Below are 15639 nucleotides of genomic sequence, written 5' to 3' on the forward strand. Positions count from 1 at the left end.
GGTGGTGGTGATGATGATGATGGTGGTGGTGATGATGATGGTGAGGATGGTGATGATGATGGTGGTGATGATGATGATGGTGAGGATGGTGATGATGATGATGGTGAGGATGGTGGTGATGATGATGGTGAGGATGGTGGTGATGATGATGATGATGATGCTGATGATAGTGGTGGTGATGATGATTATGATGGTTGTATTGAGGATAGTGATGATGATGATTGGGTGGTGGTGGTGGTGAGGATGGTGATGATGGTGATGGTGGTGATGATGAGGATGGTGAGGATGGTGATGATGATGATGATGGTGGTGAGGATGGTGATGATGATGGTGGTGATGATGATGATGGTGAGGATGATGATGGTGGTGGTGATGATGATGGTGGTGGTGATGATGATGATGGTGAGGATGGTGATGATGATGGTGAGGATGGTGATGATGATGATGGTGAGGATGGTGGTGATGATGATTATGATGGTTGTATTGAGGATAGTGATGATGATGATGGTGAGGATGGTGATGATGATGGTGGTGATGATGATGATGGTGAGGATGGTGGTGGTGAGGATGGTGATGGTGGTGATGATGATGATGATGGTGGTGATGATGATGATGGTGATGGTGAGGATGGTGATGATGATGATGATGATGGTGAGGATGGTGATGATGATGGTGGTGATGATGATGATGATGATGATGATGGTGAGGATGGTGATGATGATGATGGTGATGGTGAGGATGGTGATGATGGTGATGGTGAGGATGGTGATGATGATGATGGTGATGGTGATGATGGTGAGGATGGTGATGATGATGATGATGATGGTGAGGATGGTGATGGTGATGGTGGTGATGATGATGATGGTGAGGATGGTGATGGTGATGGTGGTGATGATGATGATGATGATGGTGAGGATGGTGATGGTGATGGTGGTGATGATGATGATGGTGAGGATGGTGATGATGATGATGATGATGGTGAGGATGGTGATGATGATGATGGTGATGGTGAGGATGGTGATGTTGATGGTGGTGATGGTGAGGATGGTGATGGTGAGGATGGTGATGATGATGATGGTGATGATGATGATGGTGGTGATGATGATGATGGTGATGATGATGGTGGTGATGATGATGATGGTGAGGATGGTGATGATGATGATGATGATGATGATGGTGAGGATGGTGGTGGTGATGATGGTGGTGGTGAGGATGATGATGGTGAGGATGGTGGTGGTGATGATGGTGGTGGTGAGGATGATGATGGTGAGGATGGTTAGGATGGTGATGATGATGATGGTGGTGATGATGATGATGGTGATGATGATGATGGTGAGGATGGTGGTGATGATGGTGGTGGTGATGATGGTGGTGGTGAGGATGATGATGGTGAGGATGGTTAGGATGGTGATGATGATGGTGGTGATGATGATGATGGTGATGGTGAGGATGGTGGTGATGATGATGATGGTGATGATGATGATGATGGTGGTGGTGATGATGGTGGTGGTGAGGATGATGGTGGTGGTGATGATGGTGGTGGTGATGATGATGATGGTGGTGATGATGGTGATGATGATGATGATGATGGCTGTGGTGAGGATGGTGGTGATGATGAAGGTGGTTGTGGTGAGGATGGTGGTGATGATGATGGTGATGGTGATGATGATGATGATGGTGATGGTGAGGATGGTGGTGATGATGATGGTGATGATGATGATGGTGGTGATGATGGTGAGGATGGTGATGATGATGGTGGTGATGGTGATGATGATGTTGGTGATGATGGTGGTGGTGATGATGGTGGTGGTGATGATGATGATGGTGGTGGTGATGATGATGATGATGGTGATGGTGAGGATGGTGATGATGATGATGGTGGTGATGATGGTGAGGATGGTGATGATGATGGTGGTGATGGTGATGATGATGGTGGTGGTGATGATGATGATGATGGTGATGGTGAGGATGGTGATGATGATGATGGTGGTGATGATGGTGAGGATGGTGATGATGATGGTGGTGATGGTGATGATGATGTTGGTGATGATGATGTTGGTGATGATGGTGGTGGTGATGATGATGATGTTGGTGATGATGGTGGTGGTGATGATGGTGGTGATGATGATGGTGGTGGTGATGATGATGATGATGGTGATGGTGAGGATGGTGATGATGAAGGAGCAGCTGGTGTGGCATTCAGGCTAAATGGTTTCTGTGTTAATAAATCCAGGTTTTTGGAAATTTCATCCAGACTTGTTATCATATACAGGGTTTCCCCCAGCGCTTTATAAGGCGGGTAGCCAAGTAAAGCCTGGCTACCCGCCAGGCTAAGCGTCATGCCCTGCCCCCCTTCCCGACCCTACCGTGTCCGCTGACACGAATGGCGCAACGGAACTAGAGCTCTTCATCAGCTGATACTGGTGAGAAAACAGCAGTGGAACATGTGCAACCACTACACCCCCGCTCTCACAGAGGGACGCTGCGGGACGGACCACGTGATCTCCCCACCCCCCCCGATGGCTGAAGCCTCCAGGCTTTACTCATTTCCTGGGGGAAACCCTGATATACCGTAAATCCTCTAATACAGGCCGGTATTCAATTAAAGGCCGGGTCTCCAATTTTGGCCGGTGTCGGAGTCAGCGGAGGTGAATAATGGCCGGTCTCTTATTGTGGCCGGGCGGAATGTAGTAACAAGCAAGTACGAGCGTCTCAGCGGCAGGGTTTTAGCCCCCAAATCAACCAGCAGGAGGCAGTAGGGGTTCACACAGACCTTTATTAGGCTTTTTCTTCAACGCTTTGTAATGCTACAGACACGATCCTCTATCACGCTCCTACCACACAGAGTCACGGTGTCAGTTAACCATGCTAATTCAACCCGCTCCACAGAACACACATCACCTTCCCTGTGGCTTACATAACACTCACACAACACGCAAATCAGCACATAGGAACTAGCAGAACGATAGGAAACACATATAACCCAATACCCAGAATGCACCTGGCTTACAACCCCAGCCAGGTCATTACACTATCAAGTTCAAAGAGAACGTGCTGATTATGCTGCAGAACACTCTGGAGAGCAGCAGCAGGGGTTGTATGAACTAGTCGACTTCACTAGTGACTTGTTATGCCTGTCGTCGACTAGTCGCTGTCCCGTGATAATGACCGGCAAGATGCAGCCCTCGGAAAAGACAGCAGCCTGCTGTCAGCAGGTGACAAGCTCCTGCGCTCAGGGGGGCAACGCGCTGTGTCAGAGCGTAGGTACTGACACGCGATCGTTCATGTCGGTTCATTTCCTTTAATGTTTTCTGTCTTTTATTTGCGCCTGATGTGTATCGCTGCTGTGGAGCGGGGCACATCAACTTGTCCTCCGACGCACAGATCACTGATGCGGCCGCCAAACAGCGAGCGCTCCGCTGTTTTCGCGGTCGGTAGATCTGCCTCCTGAGCACGGCCACAGTAATAATCAGGTGTCGCCACCTCAAAAACTAATTTAACACGCGATCGTTCATGTCAGTTCATTTCCTTTAATGTTTTCTGTCTTTTATTTGCGCCTGATGCGTTTTGCTGCATGCTGTGGAGCGGGGCGCTGCGCGCATCACCTTGTCCTCCGACGCAAATTCCACTACCTCCGCTCCGCTCCGACACGAACGCCGGAGCAAAATCGGTCCCGTTGTAGTCAATCAGAGCAATTCTACTACTGCGGCCGTGCTCCGGCAGTGCGGCGCCGTGCGCCGCCCTCTGTTCCGGCGTCCAGCAAAAATAGAATCGATCCTATTTTCGCCGGAGCACCTCCGCAGTCAATGGACAGAAATCACAACTGCCCAACAGGAAAAGGAGCAAGCACAACTTCCTTTTTTCACAATAAGTCGCTAAACAAAAGGCGTTTTTTGTTTCATATGCACAGGTTTAACAACTTTTAACAACTATCAATGGCGGCTGAACTTTAAATGCACAAAAATAAGCCATAAATACAGTTTCTACTATCAAAGTAGTCGCCCTTTGTTGATCCAGACACTGCTGATCTCTCAACACAAATGATGGGCAGATTAAACTGTTCATTTCGATGCTTCTCCCACACAACGGGTGTTTGGATCTAACTTCCGCGTTTATTGCTCGGACTGTATGATACGGCCGCCAAGCAGGGAGCGCTCCACTGTTTTAGCGGTCGGTAGATCTTTTAGAACTGCAGTTCAAAGGTAACTCATGAGGTGAATATATATGAAGCCAGGTAGCAGTTTCTCTTTAGGATTGAGAGGAGATGCAGGAAGATAATAAACAGGCAGGACAGAAAAATAGTCAAATAAAAACAAGTTAGTTTTTGTACCTGCTGGTTGCAACAAACAGACACCATTGAAGGTAATCAGAAGTGAGGAACAGAAAATGAAATAATTATTTTAATGTTTAGAGCAGCAGGAACTCTGAGAGGCTGCAGGCGCATCAGTGAGTTTGCAGCCGCTGCGCAGGGGGAGGGGGGAGAGGGCTGAAGCAGGGGGAGGGGGGAGAGGGCTGAAGCAGGGGGAGGGGGGAGAGGGCTGAAGCAGGAACTACCGTTGTTAAAAGAAATGTGTTTAACTTTGAAAATGTGGGCGCAATTTTAATTGTCAAAAACTCCAGCGAACCATTAGTTCATTTTGCTCAAATAGAAATAGAGGCCTGCCTCTAATACAGGCCCTCCTTCCAATAAAGGCCTGGAGCTTGATGAGCTTGAGTCAAATACAGGCCCGGGCCTGTATTAGAGGATTTACGGTATTATTTTATATATTAAGCTTAAAAGCAACGATATCTAACCCTACACTGGGCTGAGTTTACCAGGAGTTTGTCTTTCACCAGGACACCAAAGACGACGGTTCTACCCACATCTGTCCCCTGTGTGATAAGAGCTGTCAGACCCAGCATCAGCTGACCATGCACATTCGACAGGTGAGTCGAGAGCTTGGGGCGCCGCCAGCACCTTCTGAACGTTGTTTCTGAACCGAAAAGTGTGAAAGTGACTTTGCTCCTGTAGCACAATGCAGACACCGGTGCCACGGACCACTCCTGCAGCATCTGTGGGAAGTGCCTAAGCTCCGCCTCCTCGCTCGACCGACACATGCTGGTCCACAGCGGAGAGAGGCCATACAAGTGCAACATCTGTGGACAAACGTTCACCACTAATGGCAACATGCACAGGTGCATAAACCACACACACATGACTACACCCAGTTTTTTATCACCGACACCCAGCCTCTAGTGATGACGGTACCCTGCCTTCTCTGTGTGTGTGTGTGTGTGTGACCAAGTCACATGACCCTAGCATTTCTCCATCAGGTTGAATGAAGCAATGTATTCTACAGTGAATTAATCACAAAACAGGCTAATGTCTCCATCATGTTGGCTAACATTGAGCTAACAGTCCTGAACTGGATATTACAGTGACGTGTTTTACTTCCTTTAACGAGTCCTTCAGATTTATAACAGCAAGACAGCATGCTACCGTAGTAAGTAAGTGCGCCCTGCCGTAACGCACCCAAGAGTGCAAACCTCAGATATGAAAATATATTTATCTACTTACCAACTTACTGTGTATGACTCATCTTTGCTCATCATCTAGAATGTTCTGGTTCTGATCCGTAACTGGCAACAGCTCACGGACCAGGAGTGAGAGTAACTCGTGTTTGGAACGTGCGCTGCAGGACCCAGGATGTCATTCTTACATAATGCACCTTTAAAGATGTCTGTTGATTTAGTTTCAGAGGAACCAAATAAAAGAAAAATTCAAGTTTTTATTGTCAGAGACGAGTGTTTGCCCTGATTTCTGAGCTCCTTTTGTCTCTGATGGTATGTAGATCCGTGGGCAGGAAGGAATGACTGTAGGTTTACACACACACACACACAGAAGCACTGAGATCCTCCGCTGACGTGTTTCTTCTCCATCCTGGTGTAAACAGAGAGGTTCATGGGTAGAGTAGTCTCATCAGCTGTTTCTGCTGAAACCCAGCTGAGTTCGCTTCATGGACTTGGGGCTGGAGCAGAGAGCCGGCATTCCAGTTTGTCCGGTCCTCTTAAAGCTGGATTTACAATGCAAAGCTCAGAGGGAAGAGGAGATGTTCAGATGCTCCTCTGTCCTGCTCTCGTTTTAGCGTGAGGGAATCCCGAACGGGCATTTACCTCCTGCTGCTGATTTCATGTCAGTCATGTTCCTGCTTCCTCCTCATCTCTCCATCATACCCTCCCCCTCTTTCCCTTCATTCATCTTTGTTTCACTTTCTGTTTTCTCTATCTGTGTGTGTGTGTGTGTGTGTGTGTGTGTGTGTGTGTGTGTGTGTGTGTGTGTGTGTGTGTGTGTGCGTGCGCGTGCGTGTGCGTGTGCGTGTGTGTGTGTGTTTTCCAGCAGCTGTTGGTGACTCTCTCTCTCACATCATCAGAATTGTTTCTGCTGACTCTGCATGATTCCTGCTCTCTGATTGGTCCCTTTGAAGCAGACTTTGCTCTCCCTTTAACCGCCGCCTCCTCTGCATTCTGATTGGTTAATTAACAGCTTCCTGTCAGCTGCTCTCAGATCTGCTGACTGAGTGTCAGGACCTCTTATGGGCGTCCAGAGGGCTGCCTGTCACTTCTATAAATAGATGCTGGACCTGGAGGGGTAGAGCAGACTCCTCGGCCCCCTCATGTCTCCTCCTAACGTCCTTTCATCTCCTCATGATGGTTTCAATATTTTCCTTTCCTTACACATTTGCTGCTCCTACTTGAATCCTTGTCTCCTAAACTTGTGACTTTTGAAGGGTGCAGGCACGAATCCTGGCTGCAGCTGTTCTGCGTCGAGTTAGCATCTTCTCCCCATTCGTGTGCTGGTTTTCTCAGATGATTGGTTTAGCCTGTTGACCCTCTGCACCGACGTCACCTAATCACGTGGGTCCACCATGCTGGAGGGCAAAAGCGTGTAAACAGTGAGCGACAGGATGACTGAACAAAGGGAAAAGTAGAGGCTGAACTTGTTTTTGCGATCAAAACAAAAACAGAACTCCTCCAGCGTTCCTTCCACTGGTCCACGCCCAGTTCAGTTATCAGAAGCAGCGCATCTAGCGGTATGCTAACTAGCTTACCAGCGTTAGCTTACGGTCTCTCTGCAGCTGTTCACCGATGTAAACGTGTTGCTGACTTTGCCTAAGTTCACCCCTCTGGATCTATAACTTTATGTTGTAAACAGCGTTTCACTGGTGGTGCTACCGGGTCCAGCTGCTGCTCTCACACCGGAATGAGACGCTCTCTGAACGCCGACGCTCATATAAATAAATAAATAACGTCATTTTAACACACGTAAGCATCCATCGGAGCTTTAATATTGTTAATAATTGTCTGGCTTTACGCTACAGTGGACGGAGCGCAGCCTCCGTGGTGAAACACCCGTCCATCAGGATCATCAGTAACCAGTATAAACATGTATCCCTGTCCCCGTCTTCCTCGTGGAGTAACGTTAATCTTACCCGCTAAAAACACGCTCGCTGCATATCTGAGGGCTGCTAGCCCGCTTGACGCTGCAGTTCATCTCCGTCCTCAGTCTCCATCGAAGTTATTAAGAAGAAAAAACGAGTTGAGTTTACGTCCTCGTGTCTCGGTGCAGCCGCCCTCGCAGCTGAAACCATTTTACCGTCAAATCAACTCAATAAACCATAGAAGGCTACAAACTGGCTCGTTTCCACTGGCTTCACTGGAGTTCCTACGGGTGTAAACGGTCTGTATGCCGTCCATCATGACGAGGGGGCGGTCACATGAGTGGCGTGACGCCACGTGCAAAGGGTCAATAGGCCGTTTTGGTTAAAACGTGAACTTTGGCCCCGCCCACATGCAGTTGAATGCAGACTGATCGGAAGCTAAACTTTTACCCAGAACTAGTGTTGGTTCTAACAGGATGAGCTCTCTGACCCCTGCTTTCAGACACATGAAGATCCACGATAAGGACCCGGCGAGCGGTCTGCTCCCCATCAGCAGCCCCCCCTCCCCCACCAAACGCCGCCGGACGTCTGTTAAGAGAAAGCAAGACTTTGACGAGGAGAATGGAGACGAGGCTCCCAGTAAAAAGGTACCGCTCCTCCTCAGCAGCAAGCGGATTTTACACAGGAAGCAGAACAACTTGGTTCTGATGACCCGGTTCTGTGTGTAGGTGATGGACGACGCTGCATTTGAAGAGGCAACAGCGATCCAGGGCTCAGAGGAGGAGCTGCTGCCCTGTCCCATCTGCTTCAAGACCTGCAGCTCCAGACTGGATCTGGACGCCCACATGGACTCTCACCCTGACACGATGCTCAGGTACCTTAACCTCACTTCCTGTTCAGTCTTACCCATAATCCCCTGCAGCAGTGGGCCCATTTGTGTTTGAGACGGTTGTTCATGCAATTAGGTCGTTTCGAACATTTACCAGACCTTCTGAAACTTTATACAGAATTTTTCAAGGTTTACTTCCTGGTTTCCTATCAAAATAAGAGCATGTAGAACACCTAAATATCAGGGATGAAGGGATGGTGGATGCAAGCATGTGTGGATAGATGGGTGAATGGATGCATGGGTAAATGGATGGATGAATGGATGCATGGGTGGATGGATGGATGGATGAATAGATGCATGTTTGGGTGGATGAAGGGATGAATGGATGCATGGGTGGGTGGATGGATGGTGGATGCAAGCATGGGTAGATAGATGGGTGAATGGATGCATTGATAGATGAATGGATGCATGGATGTATGTATGTATGGATGAATGAATGGGTGAATGGATGCATGGATGGATGAATGAATGGGTGAATGGATGTATGTATGGATGGATGGATGAATGGATGGATGAATGAATGGGTGAATGAATGCATGGATGAGGGATGGATGAATAGATGCATGTGTGGGTGAATGGATGGTGGGTGCAAGCATGGGTGTATAGATTGGTGAATGGATGCATGGATGGATGAATGAATGGGTGAATGGATGGATGGATGAATGAATGGGTGAATGGATGCATGGATGGAGGGATGGATGAATAGATGCATGTGGGTGAATGGATGCATGCATGGATGGATAGATGGGTGAATGGATGCATATGTGGATGGATGAATATATGCATGGGTGGGTGGATGGATGAATAGATGTATGTGTGGGTGGATGAAGGGATGAATGGATGCATGGATGGATGGATGAACGAATAGATGCACGTGTGGGTGGGTGGATGGATGGTGGGTGCAAGCTTGGGTGGATAGATGAGTGAATGGATGCATGGATGGATGAATGAATGGGTGAATGGATGTTCTGGTTGGATGGGAAATAAAAAACACAAAGTTGTAAAAAAAAGAAAACTAAGACAAAGTAGAAAATGAATGAAAGAAGAGGAGGAGGGGCCTGAATGGGTGTCGTTTCTATGGAAACCATCCCCCACCAGCAAAACACCACCTCTCACACACAAACACAACAATGTAGAGTTTGTTTCCAAGGATGAAGGACAGATGATGAAAACAGGTGGAGAGAAAGAAGAGGAGGATGAAGACTGAAAGGGAAGCAGACAGAAACCAAAAATATCACGAAAGAACAAAAATAAAAAGAAGTTTAAGAAACAAAAAGAGTGAGAGAAGGTCTGCAGGCGGCGCTGAGCTCGTTATGGAGGGAGGAGAATATTTAGAGGTAAATCCTCATTAATCAGCTGGTAAGAGGATCGGCTGCAGTGCGGGGTGGGGGAGGAGTGGATGAGCGGTGGGTAGGAAGGATTGAGGGAGAAGAGGACGGAGGGATGGACCAGAGCAGTAAGGTGAGATGTTTGAGGAGCATGAAGACATGTTCCATGAAGACACGTTCTTCTTCTGTGGTTTTATCATCCCTTCAGGGGTCCAGAACCAAGATGTCCTCCAGACGTTTGGACCAAAGATGCAGCTGCTTGTTTAGCCTGTAGAGTGTTAGAGGTTTGTGTGAGGGCTGGAGATGATGAAGCAGTAAAACCTAAAGAGTGGTCCTCACAAACACACTAAAACTGAACAGCATCACCACCTAGTGGCTTGAAGGGAAATGTCAGCAGATAAATACAATTAAACTTTTTACAGATTAAACAAAAAAGGTATCGTTTTTTTTTCAAGAACATTTATTGTAAATCAGAATTGTGTTTTAATAAATGCTGAGTCAGCAGATTTTTCTGTAACAAAGCTATTCTTCTCCGTAGGTGTGACCTCTGCTGCCTCTCCTTCCGAACACACAGAGGACTGTTACGTCATAACGCAGGGGTTCATAAGCTCCTCCCCCAGGACCCCAATGGCCGACCCTTCATTCAAAACAACCCCTTCATCCCCACCGGCTTCAATGACCTGGCCTTCATAGACTTCTCATGCAAGAAGTTCGCTCACATTGCTCAGGTACCCCAAGCTGGACCCAGTGGGGTCATCATCTAGTCCTAGTGGGGTCATCACCTAGTCCCAGTGGGGTCATCACCTAGTCCCAGTGGGGTCATCATCTAGTCCTAGTGGGGTCATCACCTAGTCCCAGTGGGGTCATCACCTAGTCCTAGTGGGGTCATCATCTAGTCCTAGTGGGGTCATCATCTAGTCCCAGTGGGGTCATCACCTAGTCCCAGTGGGGTCATCACCTAGTCCCAGTGGGGTCATCATCTAGTCCTAGTGGGGTCATCATCTAGTCCCAGTGGGGTCATCACCTAGTCCCAGTGGGGTCATCATCTAGTCCCAGTGGGGTCATCATCTAGTCCCAGTGGGGTCATCACCTAGTCCCAGTGGGGTCATCACCTAGTCCCAGTGGGGTCATCACCTAGTCCCAGTGGGGTCATCACCTAGTCCCAGTGGGGTCATCATCTAGTCCCAGTGGGGTCATCATCTAGTCCTAGTGGGGTCATCACCTAGTCCTAGTGGGGTCATCACCTAGTCCCAGTGGGGTCATCATCTAGTCCTAGTGGGGTCATCACCTAGTCCCAGTGGGGTCATCACCTAGTCCTAGTGGGGTCATCATCTAGTCCTAGTGGGGTCATCATCTAGTCCTAGTGGGGTCATCATCTAGTCCTAGTGGGGTCATCACCTAGTCCTAGTGGGGTCATCACCTAGTCCCAGTGGGGTCATCACCTAGTCCCAGTGGGGTCATCACCTAGTCCTAGTGGGGTCATCACCTAGTCCTAGTGGGGTCATCATCTAGTCCTAGTGGGGTCATCATCTAGTCCTAGTGGGGTCATCACCTAGTCCTAGTGGGGTCATCACCTAGTCCTAGTGGGGTCATCATCTAGTCCTAGTGGGGTCATCATCTAGTCCTAGTGGGGTCATCACCTAGTCCTAGTGGGGTCATCACCTAGTCCTAGTGGGGTCATCACCTAGTCCTAGTGGGGTCATCACCTAGTCCCAGTGGGGTCATCACCTAGTCCTAGTGGGGTCATCACCTAGTCCTAGTGGGGTCATCACCTAGTCCTAGTGGGGTCATCATCTAGTCCCAGTGGGGTCATCACCTAGTCCCAGTGGGGTCATCACCTAGTCCCAGTGGGGTCATCATCTAGTCCTAGTGGGGTCATCACCTAGTCCCAGTGGGGTCATCACCTAGTCCTAGTGGGGTCATCACCTAGTCCCAGTGGGGTCATCATCTAGTCCCAGTGGGGTCATCACCTAGTCCTAGTGGGGTCATCACCTAGTCCTAGTGGGGTCATCATCTAGTCCTAGTGGGGTCATCATCTAGTCCTAGTGGGGTCATCATCTAGTCCTAGTGGGGTCATCATCTAGTCCTAGTGGGGTCATCACCTAGTCCCAGTGGGGTCATCACCTAGTCCCAGTGGGGTCATCACCTAGTCCTAGTGGGGTCATCACCTAGTCCTAGTGGGGTCATCATCTAGTCCTAGTGGGGTCATCACCTAGTCCTAGTGGGGTCATCACCTAGTCCTAGTGGGGTCATCACCTAGTCCCAGTGGGGTCATCACCTAGTCCCAGTGGGGTCATCATCTAGTCCTAGTGGGGTCATCATCTAGTCCCAGTGGGGTCATCACCTAGTCCCAGTGGGGTCATCATCTAGTCCTAGTGGGGTCATCATCTAGTCCCAGTGGGGTCATCATCTAGTCCCAGTGGGGTCATCATCTAGTCCTAGTGGGGTCATCACCTAGTCCTAGTGGGGTCATCATCTAGTCCTAGTGGGGTCATCATCTAGTCCTAGTGGGGTCATCATCTAGTCCCAGTGGGGTCATCATCTAGTCCCAGTGGGGTCATCATCTAGTCCTAGTGGGGTCATCATCTAGTCCTAGTGGGGTCATCATCTAGTCCTAGTGGGGTCATCACCTAGTCCTAGTGGGGTCATCACCTAGTCCCAGTGGGGTCATCACCTAGTCCCAGTGGGGTCATCACCTAGTCCTAGTGGGGTCATCACCTAGTCCTAGTGGGGTCATCACCTAGTCCTAGTGGGGTCATCATCTAGTCCTAGTGGGGTCATCACCTAGTCCTAGTGGGGTCATCACCTAGTCCTAGTGGGGTCATCACCTAGTCCTAGTGGGGTCATCACCTAGTCCTAGTGGGGTCATCATCTAGTCCCAGTGGGGTCATCACCTAGTCCCAGTGGGGTCATCATCTAGTCCCAGTGGGGTCATAGCTGACATGCTTGTCCTTCATGTACCAGTTAGGTCACTCAGGTCGGCAGACCGTAGTATTTAGAAAGTGCCTTGTACAATTTCTAAACCAGGTGATGCAGCTGTTTGGAACAGCTCACCTGTAGATGTTAACGAAGCGTCTACTTAGAATCTTTTATATCAGAGCTAAAAACCTTTATTTAACAAATCATAATTGAGGATCATCTTACTGTCTTTGTTATTGTCATTTAACCGTTTTATTGTAAATGTAAATAAGTTTTGGGTGTTTCATCAGCTGGCACCTACAGGGTCACCTGCTGGTCCTAAGTTCTGATCTCTTGTCCTCCTTCAGGTGTGGTGTGAGACCAACCTGCGGCGCTGCATCAGTAAGTTCCACCGCTTCGTCTGTGACGGCTGCGATAAGGCCTTCCCCCTGCGCTCTGCCCTGGACCTCCATAAAACCACCTCCCACTCAGTCACACCCTCTGACCCAGAAGGAGCTGAGGAGAAGCTGAAGGAGAATGGAGATAAAGCTGCTGAGAATGGAGATGGTGACCAGTTAGATGAAGATCTGCCGTCAGAGCAGCAAGGCTTCCTGGGATTTCTGGGCCTTAAGCACATTTCAAAGGTATGTTGGTCGGTTTGGACTGCTATCACGACTTTAAAGGTTCTGATGGTTGCTGTGTTTAAACATCAGGTGGAGACTGGTCCTACTGATGATGAGATCCATCAGGCCCACCTGGACAGCATCAAGGTCATCCACGTGGAGCCGTCGTCCTCCAGCTTGCCCCTTGAGCCAGCGTCCTCCTGCCTGTCGGAGGGGTTGGTTCCCATGTTGGGTCTGGGAGTTGGAGGACTGGCGGCTCTGAGCATCCCGCTCCTGGATGGCTCCACCCTGCAGGGCCTGTCCCAGCGGGAGGCCCTGAGCCTGTTGTCCCTGCAGCCGTTCCAAGCTGGCTTCCTGCTGCAGCCTGAAGGGGGCGCCACCACAGCCAGCGCTGCCTCATCAGGGGTCAAACCCGGAGAGGCGGGTGGAACTGGGGTTGTGGAGCTGGCGGATATCCAACAGATCCTCAAAGTGGCGACTGCATCGCCCAATCAGATCCCTCCCCTGGCCAAAGCTCCGGGGTTCAGCGGAGGTCACGGTGGGTTTCTATTGGTCAGTTTAACATCTGCTTCTGTGTCTAGTTGCTTAGTAACCGTTTGTCCCCTCCAGGTCTGGTTATGGGTCAGAAGGCCATGCCTCCTTTAAAGCCCAAACCTCCCATCAGCCCCCGCTCCAGCCTCACAACAACCACGCCCCCCCCTCTGCAGAGCTCCCAGCAGGCCTCCCTAGGCTGCATCAGCCCCAGCCTCCCCCCTCCTCCCCACACCCTCCTCAAAAATTCCTCCTCCTTGGTAGGGGGCGGAGCTCAGATGGATGCAGAGTGTATGGGGGACACGCCGCTGTCTGATTCACCACCTGCTGCCACCACAGCTGTTCAGGAGGAGGCGGGGCTTAGCATCAGGAAGGTGGGAACCAAAGCGGGCATAAATAGCAGTGGCGGGGTGAAGGGCTCTTTCCCGTGCCGGTCGTGTGATCAGGTGTTTGCCTTCTCCGGAGTCCTGCAGGCCCACATGCGCTTTCATCTTGGCACGCTTCCCCATCAGTGCAACATCTGCGACTACGTGGCACCGGACAAAGCAACGCTGATCCGCCATCTTCGTACACACAGCGGTGAGCGGCCATATGTGTGCCGCGTCTGCCATTACCCCTTCACTGTCAAGGCCAACTGCGAGCGCCACCTCAGGAAGAAACATGCCAAGACTTCCAGGAAGGACATCGAAAAGAACATCAAATATGTCACCTCAACCACTACCGCCAGCATGGCGGTGTCGATCACAGCGACAACCCAAGACACGGAGACCAGCTGCACTGGGGCTGAGACCACCTGCCGGTTCTGTGGCGAGGACCTGAAATCGTACCGCGCCCTGCAAATCCACCTGCGCACGCACAACGGCTGCCAGAGGAAACCGTTTGAGTGCCGCCGCTGCGGCGCCGCCTTTCTGGCTAAACGGAACTGCATTCACCACCTGCTGAAGCAACATCCAGAGGTCCAGGAGCGGGAGATTGAGGACCACATCGCCACACTCATGCCTACCTCCACTGGCACCACCACTCGCCCTTCCCTGGTTAATCAGGTGGCACTGAACGGGATCAGTCACCCAGGTCAGGTGCTCCGAACGCCGAAGGTGGAGGAACCGGGTTATCCTGTAGAACTGGACCAGCCTCTGGACTTCTCATCTAAAGGTCGAGGCCCCTGCGCTCAGGTTGGAACTCCCTACATCAAATCTGAGAGCTCCTCCCCCAGCTTTGACTGTTCCTCCCTCGACCAGCCAATCGACCTATCCATCCCTAGCAAGCGGCAGCGCCGGGATCTGGGTGGGGAAGAGAAAGATGGTGCCGTTACAGAGTCCACTTTGCTAAAGGATGAGACGATAGCCAGTGTCTTCCCGCCTCTGCAGTCTCACCCACCGCTGGGCTGCTACCAGCTTCCCTCTTCCTCCACTCACACCACCTCAGCTCGAGCCCCCCGCCTCAAGCCTCTGCTGCCCAAACCTGCTTCCACATCATCTCCACCTTCCGTGAAGGAGCTGGCTCCTCTGGCCTCCATCGCTCAGATCATCAGCTCTGTGTCTACAGCTCAGAGCCTGCTGGAGGGAAAACCGCCGCCAGGAGCCTCCTGTCAGACGGATTCAGCTGCTGAGGCTCCTGGACCCTCCGCCCTCCAGGATGTGGCGAGCGAAGATGCGTCTGACGGATCCTCCAGGTATGAGATTTCCACCTGTTCATGTTTACTGCAGCTGCAAACAGCTGTCACGTCTGATTGTTCTTCTCCTAACAGAAGACGGTCGAGGAAGAAGCCGGCAGCTCTGGTAGCAAAGGAGAAGCTGTTGAGCAGCAACATCGACCTGGAATCCAGCGGAGAGTTCGCTAGCGTGGAGAAGATGCTCGCCACCACAGACACCAACAAGTTCAGCACCTACCTGCAGACCAGCACGGAGCTGGTAGCAAAGAGAGGTGAGACAGAGACAGACAGAAAGGGTGGA

At 50.5% G+C, this 15639-nt stretch overlaps 1 protein-coding gene across 7 annotated transcripts in view; it reads left to right on the forward strand.

The window, feature by feature from the left end:
* Positions 1–15639, forward strand: part of rreb1a (ras responsive element binding protein 1a) — a 50971-nt gene that overhangs the window by 26788 nt on the left and 8544 nt on the right. For all 7 annotated transcript variants that reach the window (XM_070553525.1, XM_070553526.1, XM_054736164.2 and 4 more), the window contains 9 exons: positions 4837–4926; positions 5012–5175; positions 7921–8065; positions 8147–8292; positions 10174–10363; positions 12902–13177; positions 13247–13694; positions 13766–15359; positions 15435–15610. In XM_070553525.1, coding sequence (XP_070409626.1) covers positions 4837–4926; positions 5012–5175; positions 7921–8065; positions 8147–8292; positions 10174–10363; positions 12902–13177; positions 13247–13694; positions 13766–15359; positions 15435–15610 — 3229 coding nt within the window. The remainder of the gene's footprint in view (positions 1–4836; positions 4927–5011; positions 5176–7920; positions 8066–8146; positions 8293–10173; positions 10364–12901; positions 13178–13246; positions 13695–13765; positions 15360–15434; positions 15611–15639) is intronic.

This window comes from Nothobranchius furzeri, chromosome 7, assembly GCF_043380555.1.
Source record: "Nothobranchius furzeri strain GRZ-AD chromosome 7, NfurGRZ-RIMD1, whole genome shotgun sequence".
Lineage (NCBI taxonomy): Eukaryota > Metazoa > Chordata > Actinopteri > Cyprinodontiformes > Nothobranchiidae > Nothobranchius > Nothobranchius furzeri.